This window comes from Ursus arctos, unplaced genomic scaffold (assembly GCF_023065955.2).
Source record: "Ursus arctos isolate Adak ecotype North America unplaced genomic scaffold, UrsArc2.0 scaffold_32, whole genome shotgun sequence".
Classification (NCBI taxonomy): Eukaryota; Metazoa; Chordata; class Mammalia; order Carnivora; family Ursidae; genus Ursus; species Ursus arctos.
This window is the reverse complement of record NW_026623008.1, coordinates 1227998-1246383: the sequence shown is the minus strand read 5'-3', so window position 1 is coordinate 1246383 and position 18386 is coordinate 1227998. Positions and strand designations below refer to the sequence as shown.

At 57.2% G+C, this 18386-nt stretch overlaps 3 protein-coding genes across 6 annotated transcripts in view; 2 read left to right on the top strand and 1 right to left on the bottom strand.

The window, feature by feature from the left end:
* The first annotated feature begins 166 nt into the window (after positions 1-166).
* On the top strand, positions 167-6725 carry PEX10 (peroxisomal biogenesis factor 10). Of its 2 annotated transcripts, none has more exons than XM_026520030.4 (6): positions 167-329; positions 945-1025; positions 1532-1938; positions 3184-3359; positions 3525-3660; positions 4953-6725. In XM_026520030.4, the coding sequence occupies exons 1-6, from the start codon at positions 218-220 to the stop codon at positions 5019-5021; spliced, it is 981 nt and encodes a 326-aa protein (XP_026375815.2). In that variant the 5' UTR covers positions 167-217; the 3' UTR covers positions 5022-6725. The 2 variants fall into 2 exon arrangements, with proteins under 2 accessions (XP_026375815.2, XP_026375816.2); XM_026520031.4 differs by having other exon boundaries at positions 174-329; positions 4973-6725.
* On the bottom strand, positions 6684-17728 carry RER1 (retention in endoplasmic reticulum sorting receptor 1). Of its 2 annotated transcripts, XM_026520036.4 has the most exons (7): positions 17553-17728; positions 13899-13986; positions 12644-12748; positions 11199-11298; positions 9666-9744; positions 8219-8354; positions 6684-7628 (listed from the first exon to the last, which is right to left on the bottom strand). In XM_026520036.4, the coding sequence occupies exons 2-7, from the start codon at positions 13977-13979 to the stop codon at positions 7539-7541; spliced, it is 591 nt and encodes a 196-aa protein (XP_026375821.1). In that variant the 5' UTR covers positions 13980-13986; positions 17553-17728; the 3' UTR covers positions 6684-7538. The 2 variants fall into 2 exon arrangements, with proteins under 2 accessions (XP_026375821.1, XP_057161500.1); XM_057305517.1 differs by having other exon boundaries at positions 6684-8354; positions 17553-17672.
* The window catches only part of MORN1 (MORN repeat containing 1), a 55172-nt gene continuing 54491 nt past the window's right edge, over positions 17706-18386 (top strand). For both annotated transcript variants that reach the window (XM_057305515.1, XM_057305516.1), the window contains exon 1: positions 17706-18032. In XM_057305515.1, the coding sequence (XP_057161498.1) occupies positions 17957-18032 (76 nt within the window). In that variant the 5' untranslated portion in view covers positions 17706-17956. The remainder of the gene's footprint in view (positions 18033-18386) is intronic.

Sequence of the window (18386 nt, the reverse complement as noted above, 5' to 3'; positions counted from 1 at the left end):
CCTCACCCCTCGCGGCTCCGCCCCCGGCCCCCGCCCCCTCCCCTGCCCGCGTTCACGTTGCCCCCTCCCAACGCCTGCACGGCTCCGCCCCGCGCGGGTACCCGTCAGCCACGCCCCCGCGTCAGGACGTACAAGGTCTGCGTCGCACGCTGGCGTCATCAAGTACCGCCTGCGTAGGCGTGGCCAGGCGGGTCCCCGGCCCCCGCGAGCTGCGGACATGGCCCTCGCGGCCGCCGGTCCCGCGGAGGTAGTTCGCGCGGCGCAGAAGGACGACTACTACCGCGGCGGGCTGCGGAGCGCGGCGGGCGGCGCCCTGCATAGCTTGGCGGGTGAGCCCGGGCCTGCGGCGGGGGAGGGGGGGGGCCCAGCGTGTGTCCGGGCGGCGGGCGAGGACAGCGGGGCTGGGGGCGCAGCGCGGAGGTGTGAGCGGGAGAAACGGCTTGTGGTTACGTGACACCTCAACTTCTTTTGTGCCAAGTAACGTTCTCGGTGCTTCACAAACGCCGCCTGTTTAATTCTCAAAACGTTCCCAGGTAGGACTCCGTTCGTGTACCCCGTTTTACGGAGGGACTCGGGGTTCCGTAGACGCATTTAACTTGTTCGAGATCACAACAAGCTACGCGGCGGGTGGGTTTGATGCCGGACGGCAGTCTCGGCTTAGGTTCTTAGTCACCGTCCTATCCTCCTTGCCCTTGTGGCCCTTCTGGGGTCCAGAGCAGTTACCCAGGCAGGCCCTGAAGAGGGGCATGGCTGCAGGTGGGGAGCTTGTCCGGAGACTCTCAGACAAGGCGGGAAACATGGAGCAGCAGGGAGGCCAGGACCGAGAGAAGAGTGTGGTTTAGGACGGTGTCAGCCTGCTGGAGGGGTGGCTGGACCTTGGCAGCCTGAGGAGCCAAGGAAGAATTTGACCCTTACCACCCCGCTCCTGCTCCCTTTTCTCTCAGGTGCAAAGAGGTGGCTGAAGTGCAGGAGAGAGGTGGAGCTGCTGTCCGATGTCGCCTACTTTGGCCTCACCACATTTGCAGGTAGCAGTCCTGGTGGGACCTTGAGACCAGGGGACCCACAACACACCAAGCCCGGAGGTGGGGTTGGGGGTGCTGCCAGCAGAGTGAGAAGCTCCTGGAGGTGCTTTCCAGTGTCCCTGGAGCTGGCCCAGATGCAGTCTCAGGGTAGGAGGGGACCCTGGGGCCCTCCCCTGGAGGAGAGGCCAGGCCCCAGCTGGAGCCTCTGAAACTTCCAGGGTCACATCTGTGCCCTCCTCTCTTCCTTTTTGTGTTGCTGGGGACCTTTATCCTCGACTTTGCCCAGAGTGTCATTGGAACTGTTTCTCTATGGCTGAGTTCTGTGGCTCGACGGGGTCCTGGCACTAAGCCCTGTCACAGGGCAAGGTCAGAGGGTCCCCAGTGGAGCATCATCCTTCAGAAGAAAGGCAGGGACCTGACAGCAAGATCCAGTACAGGGAAAAAGAAAAGGATGGCAGGCCCCTGCCTCAGTTTCTCACGTGGGTCACGCCCACGCCCTCACCTGGCAGGCTACCAGACCCTTGGGGAGGAGTATGTTGGCGTTATCCAGGTGGACCCATCCCGGAGCAGAGTGCCCTCAAGGCTGCGCCGTGGCGTGCTGGTTACGCTGCACACCATCCTGCCCTACCTGCTGGACAAGGCCCTGCTGCACCTGGAGCTCGAGCTGCAGGCCGATGCCGATGGTGCCAGGCCCTCGCAGGGCAGCCTGGCACTGGGCGGGCGTGGCCGGTCGGGAGCGAGGCACTGGGTGCACCGGCACGTGGCCACCCTGACAGAGCAGCAGAAGAGGACGCTCCTGCGGGCCGTGTCGGTGCTCAGGCAGGGCCTCGGCTGCCTCCAGCGGCTGCATGTTGCCTGGTTCTACATCCGCGGCGCCTTCTACCACCTGGCCAAGAGGCTCACAGGAGTCACTTACGTAAGTCGCTGTCCGGACTCGCTCGACTCTGGCTGCTGTGTGTTCAGCTTCTGGCGGCTAGCGTGGTCACAGGGCTAGAGCCAGGACCCTCTGCTGAAGAACAGGAGTTTTAGTGCATCGCATTTGCTAAAGACTCTAGAAAGTCAACCCTAGGGGTGAGGCACGTCTGCCTCCCTGCAGCCAGCGCTTGCAAGCCACCCTGCCGTTTACTCTGAGAGCCCACCTGAGGCTCCAGGCCCCGGCCCACGCCCGCTCCTTCCCAGCTGCCCTGCCAGAGGCTCAGGTGTAGCAGTGCCCCCTGTCACTGCCAGGACCTTCCTTGGTCTGAGCTTGCCGAGCAGTCCCACCTTTCATCCTGTCTCTCGCCTGGTTCCTTTGCTTCCAGATTCACCCAGAGTCTCAACTCAGGCTCCTGATCACCCCCTTCCTCACCTCGCTTGGCAGCACTGTCCTGAGCACCTGCCTCTCTCCTCTCTAGCCTCAGCCCTCAGTGTGCGCACTCGCGAGAGCTGACGGCTCGCCCCCAGCGTTAGCTAGGGTGTGTGCTGAGCTGCCATAGCAAGGAGGCTGGAAACAGCCTCAACCCAGAGAGCTTTTGCTCTCCTGGGGCCTTCTCTGCATGGGCACATGGGGCCAGGTTGGGGGGCTCCCAGCTGAGGGGAGGGAGACCAGAAGTGGAGGGCAACTGACTTTCCCTTCAGGAGTGTGGCCTGAAGTTGGGCACATTGCTAGCTGCAGTGTCACCTGGATGGTCTCAAGTCACTGGGGGAGCCAGTTTGTCCTAAAAGCCAGGAGCTTCTCTGTTCATGTGGTAGAGAAGCTGGTTAACAGTATGTGCCTGTGGGGCTTCCCCCCCACCCCCTGGGCTGTTTTTCTCAGGATTCTTTGCCCGTACCTTTTCTGACATATGGGTCCCCCGATGTACCCCCACCCCCCAAACCCTCGCCTGCAGCCAGAGTGACTGTCTTCATCGCCCTCACTCGGCACTCACTCAGTCCCCTCGGCAGTGAGGTCCCCGGCTGTCCAGCAGCAGCCCCCGCCTGGGGCTCGGACCTTGCAAGGTGCTCCCGCCCTCCTCACTCGGCAAAGAGGCCCCACGATCACTCTGTCCCCCACCTTGCGCCAGGAGGGCAGGTTGTGGCCTCATTCGATAGGGCACTCTACCCCCAGCGGGAGGCCTGGCCCCCAAGCTGCTCAGTGTGTTGTGCCAACTGATCACGTGACTGTCCTTGGGGTCCTTGACAGCTTCGCATCCACTCCCCAGCCACGGAGGACCTGAGGGCTCGAGAAAGCTACAGGCTGCTGGGACTCATCTCCCTGCTACACCTGGCCCTGTCCGTGGGCCTGCAGCTGTACGGCTTCCAGCAGAGGCAGCGCGCCCGGCGGGAGTGGAAGCTGCACCGCAGCCCGTCTCACCGCAGGTGTGGGGGTGGTGGGAGGGCACAGTTCGGCTGCGCCAGCCTAGGGAGTGGGGGCAGGGACTGGGGGCTGACCAGCCCTGTGCGCAGCACTGCTGCCGTGGTTCTGAGCAGGCATTGCCAGGACTCTTGACGTTAAATGTTGGCGTCTCCCTGCCCTGCCCCCAGGAGCCACATGGAAGAGAAAGCCATTTCCAGGAACTCCACGTGTACGCTGTGCCTGGAGGAACGGAGACACTCCACGGCCACGCCATGCGGCCACTTGTTCTGCTGGGAGTGCATCACCCAGTGGTGCGACACCAAGGTGGGTGTGCCCAGGGTCAGCAGCTGTGATTCCTGAGTGCAGGTTCCACGAGCAGGTGCACAGGCCAGCCCAGGGGTGCTCAGGAACCAACAAGCCTTTCCCAGACGTATCTCAGGAGGGGATGGAAGGGTGGGCATCCTTCTAAAGCTCCCAGATGCACCGCATTGGGACATACATGGAGTCGGGGCTACAGTTGTGCACCCAGAGGTGCTGCTGGGAGTTGGGGACAGCAGCCGGGCCGTGAGGTGCCATTCCTGGAGTTCTCCCCCCACCCCACCCCCGCCGCTGCTTGGAAGCCCGGCTGGCCTGCACACAGAGCCCTCCAGCTAGACAGATGCCCCACCACGAGCACCTGCACGGGAGCCCTCAGGATGTACAGCCACCTGCCCAGCCTTTCGAGACCTCAGGGTGGTGCCTGTGGCCAGAGCAGAGGACACCACTCATCTCTTCCCTCCATGCTGACTCCAGGGAGGGGTGGGGTTCCTGGGCCCCCTCCAGCCCTGCCATGCAGGCTCAGCCCAAATCCAGCCTTCACAGGGCTGAGGGTGGGGAGGGCCGCAGAGGTGAGGTAGATAAACGAGGAGCAGGATGTGCATCTCACAGTTCAAACGCCCCGTTCTCTTTCTTACCTGAGGACATTCACCTCCAGCGGTTGGTCAAGGGGTATTTCTCAGAGCCTGTGTCCGGGGTTCACAGTGGCCGTGGCTTCAGAGCCTGGTGGCAGCTGATTCAAAATCAACACCTGTGAAACGTCTGTACCGCATGGGTCCCAGTGGAGCGTCAGTCTCCACTTTGGGCCCCTGCTCCCCATTTTGAGGGATTTCCTCAAGAACACAGGTGCCGGCTCCTATAAGCGGCTGGCCCCAGGCAGGAACACCTAGTGGGAGATCAGCTGACCTTCCTGGGGAGAGTCCAACCTGTCCTCAGGGGCGGGGCTGCTGGGACTGAGCCAGACAGGACACCGTGTACTCCTCTCAACACAACCCTCCGTAGCGGCCAGGAACGCCCGTCGCCAGCCCAGTCACCACGTGGACAGACGGGCCGCCTCCCTGGCCTGGCCACTGCTCCCGGCTCCCCTCCCCCGCTCCTCCAGGGTTAAGGCCTTCCCTTCAAGTTTGTGTCTTCTGAAAAAAGTGTTTTGAAATGGTCTTCATTTGAAGTTAATAGAGACATGTGCATCGCTCACGTGTACAATGCAGATGCCAGTGTGGGAGGGCCTGCGGGAGTCTTTCAGGGGCCCATGGGGGGCACTGTGCTGGCCACAGCCTACGTGACCCTCCTTCCCCCTGCAGACGGAGTGCCCTCTCTGCAGGGAGAAGTTCCCTCCCCAGAAGCTCGTGTACCTGCGGCACTATCGCTAACCTGACCGAGGACAGAGGAGCCCAGGACTCTTTCTTAATAATCAGGAGAGAAACTTGATCTATTCTCAAGGTTAACTTTAGTTGCACAGAAGTCATTAAATTCTGAGACTTTATTTCATGTCACGTACGAAACTATGTCAGCAGCTTGGGACAGAGGCTGAATCCACGTGCAGAATGGCGGGTCCGAGGCCTTTGGTCTGAGTGTGGGCTGGGGCTCCACCCACCGTTAACCCCGAGCCCACAGCGCACAGATGGCGAGCAGCAGCTGGAGCAGAGCCCGCCTGGGGGCCGTACCACACCCCCACTGCAGTACGTCCGGGCCACTTCTTCAGGAGCTCAACTGTGTTGGACAAGGTGGTTTCTGTCCCTTCCCCAAACCATACAGTTGGAAGTCAGTTTCAGAAATGGGACCAACCATTCACGTGATGAGAAAATGGGCAAGTGTGGGGAACAGCAGACAATGTGGCTTACCCACTGAGCAGCCCACCTACCCCAACCACTTGGAAACCTTGCCCTCGTCGTCAGAGGCAGGCTGCTTGGTGGCTCAGGCACGTCCACTCACAGGAGAAGAAAGACTCCAAGGAGCTGTATCTCCACCTAAGATGAGTGGCTCGTACCTTTTAATACACATTCAAGTTTGTTTCCCATTTTAGAAAAGGGAAGTCTGCATTTCAGCGGAGGTCTGCTCAGAGCTCCGGGGTGCAGGGCCAGCCCACACAGGAGGTTCTCCTTTCTTCACACCTAGCCCACAGCTGCCTCTTGGGAGCTCAGCTCTCCCCGAGCCTGGGCAGGCTGACTGCTCACGCCAGGTCACCACTGTGTCCAGCCGACTTCCTGCCACCTTTTTGTTACTTTCAGGTCTTTGAAAGTAATGTGTGCCGGAGACTGTACTTGGTCATGAGCTTCCTTAAGAAACGAACTCCAAGGAAGCGTAGGTATATTAAGAAAGCCGTCAGGGTGAACTGAAGATCACATTTCATAAAGGGCAAGAATCTGTGGTCAGGATGTCCCGGCCCCTGTGTGAGGCTGCGGCCCAGGCTTCTGGCAGAGGCCTGTGCAGACCGTTCCAGGATCTGAGCGGACATGGTCGTCCAGGAATGCATCACTCCACACTCCTTGGTTACTACAGGCCGGCCACCTGAGACAGGTCGCCGTGACCACAGCCCAGACTGAGGAGCCCCACAAAAGGGGCTCCACGCTTCCCAAGGCCCTTTATGTACACCCTGACCAAGCAGACAATTTCCCATCACATTTTAGGCCTGATCATTTATCAGGAAAACGCTAGGAAAAATAAAAGTGTCCAGTTTCAACTTCTCACGTGCCAAATGTTGTATCAAAGGTACGACTCAGAATATCATTGAAGTACTGAGAGTAGAATATGGGATCAAGTATGTAAAAGGTCTTCATGTGACCTCTTAGAAGCAAGAGGAGCTCAATGTCAGACAGGCAAAAATTGGCCCAAAAAAGCCAGACGATAAACACATTCAGTGCCTAAAACCCAAAGACCTATGGGAAGCTGGTCAGAGCCATGAGTCTGCAGCGCCTGAAACCAGGACGACACCCGCGGGCCTGCCCCTCAGCACCTGTGCCCCAGTGACCGGCCCAGCTCAGCACTTGCTCACGGGCATCGGCCTGTCGTGCTTCAGATAAAGACTCCACAAGAAAGGGGACACTGTCTTTAATAAAGTTGGAATTAAAAAGTCAGTAAAATGTTTACGAGGATTTGTTTTTATCACATCAAAAAAGTTGACATGCGGGTCAGAGTTCGGTTTTCCCGTAGAAAGTGAGAAGCGGTGTGTTAAAACCCACAAACTGGTCTGCCCTTGCCAGTGGTTTCCGTAAAGGGGCCACTGCACGAGAACAACTTCAAATTAATCAAAAACAACTCTTCAGGTATCAAAGAAATGTGTCAAAATAATTCCAAACAATTAAAATATAATATATATATTTATAATTCCAGGTCCTCAAAAGCAATCATGGTAATTAAGAACAAAGTTTTGAGTCATTATGATAGAGACCAACTTTAAACATCTCTAGTGAGATGAAATTGGGAAACTGGCATTAGAACCCGAGTTACTTGGAAATCACCTTTCAAATGTTCTTCCAACGTGCAGGCATCAGGTTAGCCTCATCCTCCAGCTGAGTGACGTGGCCGAGGGCATCCAGGGTGGGGGCAGCTGGGGCGCAACCCGGCTCCTTCCGTGTAGGTGTGTTCCACAGCCGCCCGACAACAGAGACCGCCCACCCCCCCCACCTCCTCCCGACTGTCCGCCCAGCCAGCAGTTTACTAGAATTCCATCCATTTCAACACTTGAATGTCACTGAAAAATAAATCAATGCAATTTGGTTTAAATGTCAGTTTCTTCAAGAACCTGATATTTCAGTTACAAATAATTGAAGCTCCTTTTTAAAAAGAAAATTCGACTCCCTCGAAATCAACTACTTTATGTGAAGGAAGAAGGCATTGTTACAATGGCTCAGAACCGTCCTCAGACTGTGATGGGTCCGGCTGAGCACCTAGCTCGCGAACGTCTTGCCTGCGTCCTCCTTCCCCTTGTACGTCCTCTTGCCGTGCGTGAACGGGATGTACCGGTACTTGATCATGTGCTGCGGACAGACAGACTCATATGAGAGGCTTCGCGATGAACCACAGTTTCTCCAAACCTGAATCCTGATCTTCTCTATGCACGAGGCAAGGAGACCAGGGTTCCAGTAAGCTTCCAGGCCCCTCCCCACCAGTGACACAGCAAAACTCTCCAGAGCCCACTGAGCCGACCAAGTTCACTGGAAATCCCGAGGCTCTGAGAAAAGTTTCCTGACCCCTCGCATGCAGGAAGGGCCAGGGCTGGGGACCCCTGTGATATATCCAGGAGGGTGGGGGGGAAAGCTGCCCTGGGAGCTGTTTGAGGGTTATGGTGGCATAGCACCTGTTGACTGGCTGGTGGGCCCTAGCCTCTGGGCCCCAGGACGACGTTCCAGTGAGGACAGCATGGCAGAACGGAGGGTCCCTCCCACCCGGCCCCCAGGGAGCAGTCTGTGTGCTGGACAACTGCACTGTGGGACAGATCTATGGTGGCCACCTCGGCGGGAAGGCGGTGTGCCGTGTCCCTGCCGCACAGAGCAACGTGACGTCCAGGTACAGACAAGGCCCACGCGGGCTCTCGGCGCCTCTCGGCAGCGGTGCCCACCGCGCTCACCTTTATTTGCCTCTTCATGGTGATACAGAAAAGCATGATGAAGTACATCACCAGGATGGGCCAGAACACCGGGACATTGAAAGCCTCAAAGAAGGTGCAGGCCATGGCCACGAGGATGCCCTTGGTCGCCGCGTGCCTTAAAGCAGGGGAGGAGGTCAGTGCCACCAGCTGCCCCGCCAGCTGGGGCCACAGCAGCATCCCTACTTGGGGCGGTAGCGGCGTGGCGCGTTTCCTACAGAGTGCAGCATGTGTAACCACGACCACTGCATTCCCTCGGTCCCTTGGAAGCCCCTAGTTTCCTTGAAAATTTCAGAGTATGAAACATTCAGCGAAGAGGTGCAGCTGCTCAGGCCAACGTGGGCGTCTTGAGTCTGCCCCCCGGGGTAAGCCCAGTACGCCTGGCAGGCCTCTGCCCTAGGCTGTGCACTGCTGAGGAGACACTGGCGACACCCAGGGGGCTCCCTTCAGCTCAGGGCCCAGCCCACCGGACTCATGGCCCTACTGAAAATGCTCCTTGGCATACCCTTTCCTGCAGGACAAAGGCCAACTTCCTCGGACACTTGCAGAGCCACCTTGCCCGCTTTCTGCTCGCTCTCCAGCAGTGCCCACGCTCCAGCCCTTCTCGCCCCAGCCCCGCACACCCAACTGGCAGACTTGCGGAGTGCCTGCCACATCTCACACGTAGCTCTAAGAACGCAAAGTCAAGGTGCGGCAGCTCGTTCCCTTTGGGTTTTTGCTCCAACAAATATAGGAAAGACGAGGTCACAGCCTTTATGCGGTGGGGGTCACCTTCATGCATGTTTCATGCATTCTTCATGCATGACAGCAGGGGTCACCTGTCCACCTGTCACACGCATCCTCGTGCAACATCACACAGATGTCATCGCCTCCAGGACGCCTGAGGGACAAGCCAAGTCCCATCCAAGCCCCACCCCAGAGCACAGCACTTCCAGTGAAAGCAGACCTCCCCAAGGCTGCACCTGCTCTGGAGGGGCCCAGCCCTGCCTCTGTACAGACATCCCGAGCAGGAGGGCAGGGGAGGCGGTCCACTCATGCCAGCAAGCAGAAGGCGTGCAGCGCGAGTAGCAGCACACAGGCCAGCCGGTCCGTGCAGGGCAGCCAGACCCCGCGCGCGCATCCCTCCCGAGGCCCACGTCTGAACATACCCAGGACCCTCCGCCCCAGAAGCAGCTTCTCTTCCGCTAGATTCCAAAGAGGCACCAGGCACTGGGCTCTCCTACAGAGGCCCCTGTGACCTGCCTCCACGCCCCGCCAAGTACAGCAGCTCACATTTTGGATGAATGTTCAAAACAAACACACACAATAAAACTCTCGTTTCTTTAAGAAGTCTCTGCCGGCTAACCAGAACAAAAACCCTCTGTTCTCAGTCTTATTAGCCACACTGAGGACGAGTGTCTTTCTCAACTACCCTTAGGAATTAACTCACCAAAATTTAAACTCTGGAAGCCTTCGAATAAAGGGCCGGAACTCCTCATTCTGTTTGGTTGGTAATGAGGGGCCATCATCTGAAAGGCAGAATGTCAGTGAGACGAGGCAGGCATCTCACCCACCTGCCCCCATCACGACATTTGTAAGTCCCCCCAGAGCTTCTGAACTAGCAGGCCTCACGCACGAAACACACATTTATGTTATTTAACCAAACATAACACAGGGAACCTTCAACTGATTCAGAAATCAATTCAATGCTTTCAAGATTCAGAATAGAATTTCTTTTTTAAAAGAACTACACGTTTTAAATGATCGCATAAAATTAAACTGCAGACCAATTTTCAGATGCACGTCAACTGTAGCATACAAAAGCACACAGGGAAAATGAGAGCGTTTACAGAAAAGGATGGAGAGACACCAGCTTCATCTGCTGAGAGCCCAACTCAGAAGAGCTGCCCCCCACACGGAGCCCCCCAACACTGAGCCCCCCCCGTGCTAAGCCCCCCCTGGCTGAGACCCCCTCCCACCCTGGCTGAGCCCCTCAGGCTGACCCCTCCCCCCCATGCTGAACCCCTCCCTAGATGAGCAACCCCCCCTCACTGAGCTGGGTACAGTCAGGCAGCCCCGCCCCACCCTGCCCAAGGCAGGCACCCTCCCCAGCTACACACAGAGAAACCGAGGCCTACAAAGAAGCTCTCCTAATCATCTTCCAATTCCCCCAAATGGCAACAAACGGGAGTGTTGTTTCCTTTCACATTTTCATTAAATACTCCATAGAGAAAAACCACAGGCTTCTGGTCAGGACTTGGGCAGCCTGGAGAAGCAGCACCCTAGTACTCAGGAAGTACTGCTGTCACAAGAAGGAATCCACAGGCAGGCGGCTGCGCCAGGGTTTTTCCGACAGCAGCAACACATGCTGGCAGCAGTGACCGACTTTCCATGTATCTGTGCCTCCCACCTCCCCCTCCCCGGATGGACAGTCGGGTGTGGACTTGGCCCTCCCACCTGGCCCAGGTATGGCCAGGAACAGTGTGAGCCAAGAACTTTCCAACCCGTCATCCTGGGAAATCAGGGAGCGCCACCGCCCTCAACGGGGCCCAGCTGTGAACGGTTAGGATCCCAGTGGGCACTGCTGGTCTCAGCAAGCTGCCCATGGAAACCTCTGGGTCCCCAGGAAGGGCACCTACCCGAGGAGCGTAGACAGGACATGAGGACAGGCGGGAGTGCACCACCGCCCCCCCCCACGCACTCTGCCACGTGACCCTGGCCAAGTCCCGTGACCCAGGTGCCTCCGCGGCCTCATCTGCAACAGAGGGGCAGGAGTACCACCCGCCTGACAACCGAGGTTTAACGCCTCCATCTACACCCACGTGTATTATCACCGAGGTTCTAAGCACATTTTAAACACCAAGAGGACAGTCTCAAAAGTTTGGATTTCTTGGGTTTCTAGAGAAAATGAGGCAATCTGTGAAGTGTACAAAATCACAAGCCTCCCACACAGACAGAGCCAAGCAGCCGATCGCTACTGTACCTGAGTCCTCCATCAAGGAAGGGTCCACTTTGGGAGAAAGGAAGGCTATGAAAAGGTTGAGATGGTAGATCCCCAAGGCGTAGGTCACAATGTACCAGCCCTGCAAGAGAGGAACGCTCGGTCAGTGACGCGGCCCAGCGTCCGGGCCCTGAACCAGTCCCCCAACATTCCAGCAACTCACGACCTTGTCTTAGCTCAACTTCAAAACACATACAACTTACCTCCAGTCCGGAGATTGCAACAAGTGACAGAGAGGCACAGTGAACACCCACAATGACAGTTTATCTCAAATTACTTTGTGAGTGTGAGAGCAGACAAGCCACGGTGCACACGGCAAACTTCTCCAAGGGTCCAGGTAGGTGCATGACCACCTGAAGCCACCAGCTCCCCGCCAGGGATGCAGCAGAAGAGGAGGCTTTCCTCAAAGCCACACGCCCAAGCTGGGCCACATCACGGGGTGGGTGTGGACCAGGTACTGAGGGATGCTGGCACGTACGCCTGACCCCGACCCTGCCTCACCAATGGCTACCTGAACCGGAATATAGGATCTGAGCCATCCCTCAGAATATGCTGGCTATTATTCCTTCTGGTGGGCCCCTCACACTACCACACACTGGTCAGGCTGTTAATAATCTTTGCCCAGAAGAAATCCAGAACTGGAAAATCAAGAATGAGGTTAAAAAAATATGGAGGGGCGCCTGGGTGGCTCAGTCAGGTGAAGCGTCTGCCTTCAGTTCAGGTCACGACCTTGAGATCCTGAGGTCGAGTCCTGCGTCAGGCTCCCCTGCTCTGTGGGGAGCCCGCTTCTCCCTCTCTCTCTCCTGGCTTGTGCGTGCTCGCTCTCAAATAAATAAAATCTTCAGAAAACAAAAACAGAAATGCGTTGTGGAGCCAAACCCTCCTCAGGAGATGTGAAGAGATGGGAGTGCTTGCACGCCATCATGCACTTGCGATTAAATTCATTTTTAAAAGCACCAAGTTTACCCTACTAGACCAGAATGCACTGCATTACCAATTTCAAAACCCCAAAAAAATGTGCACGCAAACAAGAGGAATCCTACTGCCTTAAAACCTCTCAAGCCCGAAAACTACAGACCAGATGTGGAAAGCTGACTTGGCTTCGTGCTGCAGACCACACCTGAGCGCTGCCAAAGCAGGTGCAAACTCGGTTCAGAAGACAGCTGCATCCCCATCCCCCTGCACCCCTACATCGAGGTCTCCAGGTCACTCTCTCCATTGAAGAATGGACCAAGTCCCCATTCAAGCAACAACAACCCTAACGACAACTACGGTGAATTCGAAGTCACTTTTAGCCAGGCCGCACAGGCTGCATCCTGCTACCCCGATCCCTCCCACTCCGGAAATAAAGGGAAAACCCGCATCCCGTCCAAGGCCACATGGACGGTGTGGAGATGGCAGGGGCTCAGCCCCCAGCCCGCACCCACCTGCAGCAGGTAAACTCGGACCATGTAGATGAAACTCAGGCCCAGCGTCAGCACCCACCGCACGGCCGTGTAAGGCGTGGACTTGTCCAGCCACGACTGGTAGACCTAGAAGACAGGGGTTCACGCACCCTGGGCCACAGAGCACACCGCCCACGAGCACCAGCTTCGGGCTTTAAGTCAACAACACAAAGCAGTGACTGTGATTAACCCAAAGTCCTGAAACAGGCCCACACCTAAAGCAAAAATAGCACAGAACAATCTCGCACGGCAGACGATCCGATAACATGAGCCTGAGGGCTCGTGACGAGGTCACCTAACTTCACCGCGAGAGCACGAAGAACGTGGGCACCTTACCTGGGGCTCAGTCTGAGTCCCACCCCGCTCCCCGGAGCTGGCCCCAGCCCTGCCCAACGGCCCCAGGTGGCCCTGCCCCTGCTCTCAGGACAGGCAGCCACAGCCTGACCGCAGGCAGGTGTGCGGCTCGGCGTGGTGGACACAAAGCAGTGGAGTTTCCGGAAGGAATCTTTGGTTGTAACCATACACACACGCACATGCATGTGTGCAGGTACACATAATTAGCACACATATATGCATTAATTTTAACTTTGCAATTAATTTTTAAACTTTTAATTTTTTATGAAAAATTTCAGACGTTCATAAAATCAAAAGAACCCACCACCTGGCTTCAATAATTATGAAGTTTTCCAAATGTTCTTTTTTAATTTTAAGAACATACATTTTTAATTCTAAGCCAAAACATCAGTATACACAATTGTTCACTGAATCAGACTTCTGAACTCAGTGTCTGAACGTAGCTTCGGGCACTGCTGACTGCGGCAGGCCTCAGCACAGCCCACAGGTCCAACCCACAGGTCAGTGCAGAGCTGGGCCAGGGGACGTGGAGGTGGGTGGCCCGGAGAGAGGACTTAGGTAAGCGCACAGCCATGCCGCCCAGGACCTAAGAAGGGTTTTCATGTTTTTAAAGGTTGTTGGGGGACAAAAAAACAGAAAACAAGTGTATGGCAGAGAACACAGGTGGCCTCCAAGGCCTAAACCACTGTCTGGCCCTTTATAGAAGGACCAAAGACATGAGCACATTCTCAGCGGAGAGAAAGTATAAACCGAGGCTGGGGAAAGCCAGCAGCCAGCGCACCCGTGACCCGGGGGAACACGTCCCAGGGTCGAAAGCTTCTCACTCAGTTCAACTGATCTGTTCATCAAGCTGGTTCTTCAATTCATCCACAAAAAAACCAACCTGTCCAAGTCTTGTGAAAAATCTGTACCCCACAGAAGGCTTCCCGTGGACAGAATCTCCAGCACTGTCCCCTTCGGACATTCTGTAACTGAGAAACACACAAAATACTTTAAACGAAAACGGTCAAGGCTCTCATCACTTTGCCCTATTTTCACCAACACTATCAAGCAAATCTTTTCCGTATTCACTACTTTCTCCGTGCCTTTGCCATGAGTTGTCCAGTAAAAAGAAACAAGCAAGCGGGGCACCTGCATGGTTCACTTGGTTAAGCATCTGCCTCGTGATTTTCGCTGAGGTCATGATCTCAGGGTGGTGAGATGGAGCCCTGCGTCAGGCTCTGCACTCAGCAGGGAGTCTGCCTGAGATTCTCTCCCCCTCTCCCTCTGCCCTCCCCCCACCCCACCCCCTGCCCGTAAGCATGCATGCACGCGCTCTCTAAAATAAACAAAATCTTTAAAAAAAAAAAAAAAAGAAGAAGAAGAAAAGAAAAGAAGCAAGAGACCCCGGTGGAGAGCCAGAATGGTGCCTGACATTCAAAGCAGCACTGGGTAGACTTCTGTTTCTGCTCATGTCACCTGGCCCACACTCCTCCCGCTGGTCCCCAGGAGCTGCCCTTGCTGACCGTGGAGTCCTGTGGACACACTTTCCCTCACGGACCACTGTGCCCATGTCTCCCTCCTCTGTTCTATTCCTAGGGCTCCCCCCCGGCAACCCCTCTCTCCAGGGCCGGGCCTGGGCTCTGTCCAGGCTGCTCCCCAGGGCACCAGCAGCCAGCTGTGCAAGTCCTGGTCCTCTCAGGGTCCGGTTCTCCACCCCACAAACAGGAAAATGCCACCCGGTTCCCAGCGAGGGAGCCAACCGTCTGTGCCCCAGTTCGTCATCTGTAAGTGGAATTGATCCTATCTGCTCCTGACTATTTCAACATGCTGTTGTGGATTCCATGAGGAATTAACTGATGAGAACCCAGATAACCAAGTGAGCTTAATCACCCCTATCTTACTAAGGGCGATCGAGTCTCAGTTTAAGCCACTTGCCCAAGGTCAGGGGCTGCTCTACCAGACTTCAGCCTCTCTCTCCGAGCACACTGCCGCCCAAACCACACGACTGAGGTGCTTGTGAAGATGCCTGGGCAAAGCTCACCTCTGCCCCCAAAACCTGTGTGCAGCAAATTCCACGAGTACCGCTGCAGGGTTGGGGCACAGAAGCACACACAGACTCCGGCTCTACGTCCGTGTCCGAGGCCCCTGAGCTGTATGGCTGCACAGCCTCAGTCTCATCTGGCTAATGGCACTCACGGACACATCACAGGAAAGCAAGGCTCACAACGATTGCGGTGGCCCCACTGGCCAGCCTGCTCGCACAGGGCTACAAGCTGAACCCACACCTGCCTAGGGCCATGTTTCTCAATCACATCCTCACAGCGAGTGCTCAGAACATCGTCTTTCTGAGATGAAGTCAGCAGCTCATGTGACCTAGACCTCAACTGGAAAACTTTCCAATTACAACTGAGGTATTAAGACCACCTGAGCACCCCATAGTATCAAGTCTGCGTTATAGGTGTAACTCTGATTCCATAACCGCTGAAGGATGGGCAGAGGAAGGACAGGCAGAGGGCCAGGAGTGTCAAGGAGGTGACGGGGAAATGCCCTTTGCCCTCAGGAGAGACACAGGCAATACAGACAAATGACTGAACTGAGCCAGTGAATTATGGCCCCAGGGCCCCATCTCTTCAGGAGGTGCATTTCTACACTCAAGTGAGAGAATCCCATATTTTAAAAGGGGCTAAATTAAAACTCATTCCCTAGGATGGCTGGCCTCCCCATTTAGGCCAAAGCCAGGCCAGCAGAAAGCTACATCAGTAATACTCCTTATTCTGTGGATCCTCACAAATTTCCTCTGCTTTTACTTATGACCAAGGGTTTACCAGTAAAACGCTTCTCCTTGAACCGAGGCAGGAAAGCAGTATGAGAACATGCCTGGCAAGCCTTGGAAGCAGGCACTCTAGCTAGAGACGTTGCCTTCTCTCAGATGAACGTGCGGAGACTATTTCAAACACACATCAGCCGGCCTCTGATTGACAAGCAGCACACCCATCGTCACGTAGCTCTCCACGTCTCAAGGAGACTGTCACAGTACTCGAAGCAAGTGAACTCTGGAGTCAAGCACTCTCCTCCTAGAGTCCAGTTTCGGTCACTTCCTAGCAGGACGGCCCAAGCGACCCCTCATTCCAATCTGCGAAATGGGGTTACAGCACCTCTGCGCCCTCCTCAAAGGCTTCTTGACGGGAGTCAGCTGTGCAGGCCTCAGAGCCTGGCATCGAGGGCGTGTGCTGGCCTCTCTCAGAAGTGCTGGCCCTGCCTTGCACCAGTGAGTCTGTGATCCCCTTCCCTCTGCTCAGTTTCAAGGCCACCTCTGCAGAGAGGCCGACCCCGTCAACAATCCCTAAGTCACATCACCCTGTTTTTATTTCATAGAACAATCATTTTCTGATTTTCATCCTGTTTATTTCTCTATTTCCTATTAGAATGTAAGCCTCTTCAGGGGGAAACCTTGTCTGGGCCACTGCTGCGCCCTGCCACCTAAAAAGGCCTGTTACACAGCAGGCAATCAGCAAATTACCTGTCGGATTTAACTGTTTGATGCTCAGTCACCAAAAAAAAAAAAAAAAGGTAAAAAGCAAAATAAAACCATTCCAAGGACAGACCGTTGACTGTCATGCCTAAAACTGTGCACACAAAACTCTCTATGTGCCTAGTCCTAGGGCCCCACTTGCCCCAGTGTCTGCACTCCTCAAACAGCAAGCATGGCATTTAAAGGATCATATCCCTCTGCCAGGCATCCGGGTCATCCACGCTTCGCTCCTCCTCCCTCGTTCCTCCTAGGTCCGGTGTAGGGTAGTTTCACCTGCAACCTCTGGTGCCGTTCCCTCCGCTGAAATGCCCTTCCAGACGTCACCTACTCATTCTTAGCAGAAACCGCCTTCCCCGGCCAGGGCTCCTCCCGCCTCTGGGCATGACCACCCTGGAGGTCTCCACCTGGCCCTGACCACGGCGCACCTGGCCGAGGTCACCACCTGCGCTCTACAGGAGCTGGGTCTCAATCACCGAGGACCCTGCTCACTCACGGGGGATTCTATCCCCGCGAAGTGAAAGACCAACCCCACTGAGAAGAACGAGCTTCGGGGGAACTTCAGGACTCCCAGGCCGCCTCGACTCTGAGGACACGAGGGACCGGAGCCCTGAAGAAGGTTCACGGGCGAGGGAGGCTGTGAGCTGTGCGATCCCCGGCGCGGGAGCACCGTCGGATGCAAAGTCGGCCTGGAGAACTTCGGCTTTTGCGACCGTAATGGGCAGTATTTCCAGAGATCACCTTGAGCAACCTAACTCTTCGTCTCGTCGCTCTCCTACCCAAACCCTACAGACGAGCGCCAGAACCGAGTGAGGACCCGACAAGGAAGAGCGGACGTCAGCGCAAGAGCCTGGAGTGGGCAGCCAACCCCTCCCGGGCCGCGCCCGCGGGTGGGGACGGGGGGCGGTCCCTGCGCGCCCCCGGGGGGCCCAGGACTCGCGACCCCAGCCCCCGCCCGGCCTAGCCCGGCGCCCCGCCCGCCTGGCTCCCGCCCCGCCCGCCCGGACCCCCGCCGCCCGCCGGCACCTCGCCGCTCCTTGCGGCCGAGCGCGGTCTCCGAGGGCCGCGGGAAGGAGGACGCGGGCAGGCGGCCGCGCCGGCGCTTCGCACGGTCCGGGAAGGGCCAGTCGAGCACTTCCGCTCTGTCCTGTGCAGCACCGCCTCCGGAGCCTCCAAGATGGCCGCCGGGGCGGAGCCGAGAGCCTCCAACCATTTCCGCTTCCGGTGCGGGGTGCTCAGGCCGTTGGCGGGGCGGTCCCCTCGGCGGAAGGGACGTCCGCTGCGGAAATGCGCCGTGCTGCGCATGCGTAATTGCGTCTACGGGCTCCGGGCCGGCATAACTCCACTCCAGAGATTGTTATCGCCCAAGGACTGGCCCACGGGCCAATGGAGGAGAGCTTTGCGGTTGCTAAGGAAACCCTAGCGGCAAGATGGCAGCCGCGGGCCGAGAGAGCCCGATCTCCGGCCAGCCGGTCCGGGACCCACCGAGGCGGCCGCCGCGGGACGGTAATGGCTGCAGGCCGGGGCCGGTCTCCGTCCGCGATGGGGGGGAGACGAGCGGGGTCCCGGCGGCCGCCGCGCGCTCTTGGCCCCAAGCCCAGCCAGCAGCCCGCGGGGAGCCCCGGAGTCCCGACCCCGGGAGTGGGGGCGCCCGCCCGGAGCGGCGGAGCCTGGGGAGCGAGCCGGGAGGCGCCGGCCCGGCCCCGGACGCGCGGTTCGGAGGCTGGGCGCTGCTCGTAGGTCCGAAGAACCATGTTCGGGTGGAGCCCGAGCCTGTCTGTGGCAGATGCAGGAGGCCGGTGACTCCCACGCTGCCCGCGTCGCGCGGTGGAAACGGGGCTGGTGGGGAGGGGAGCCCTG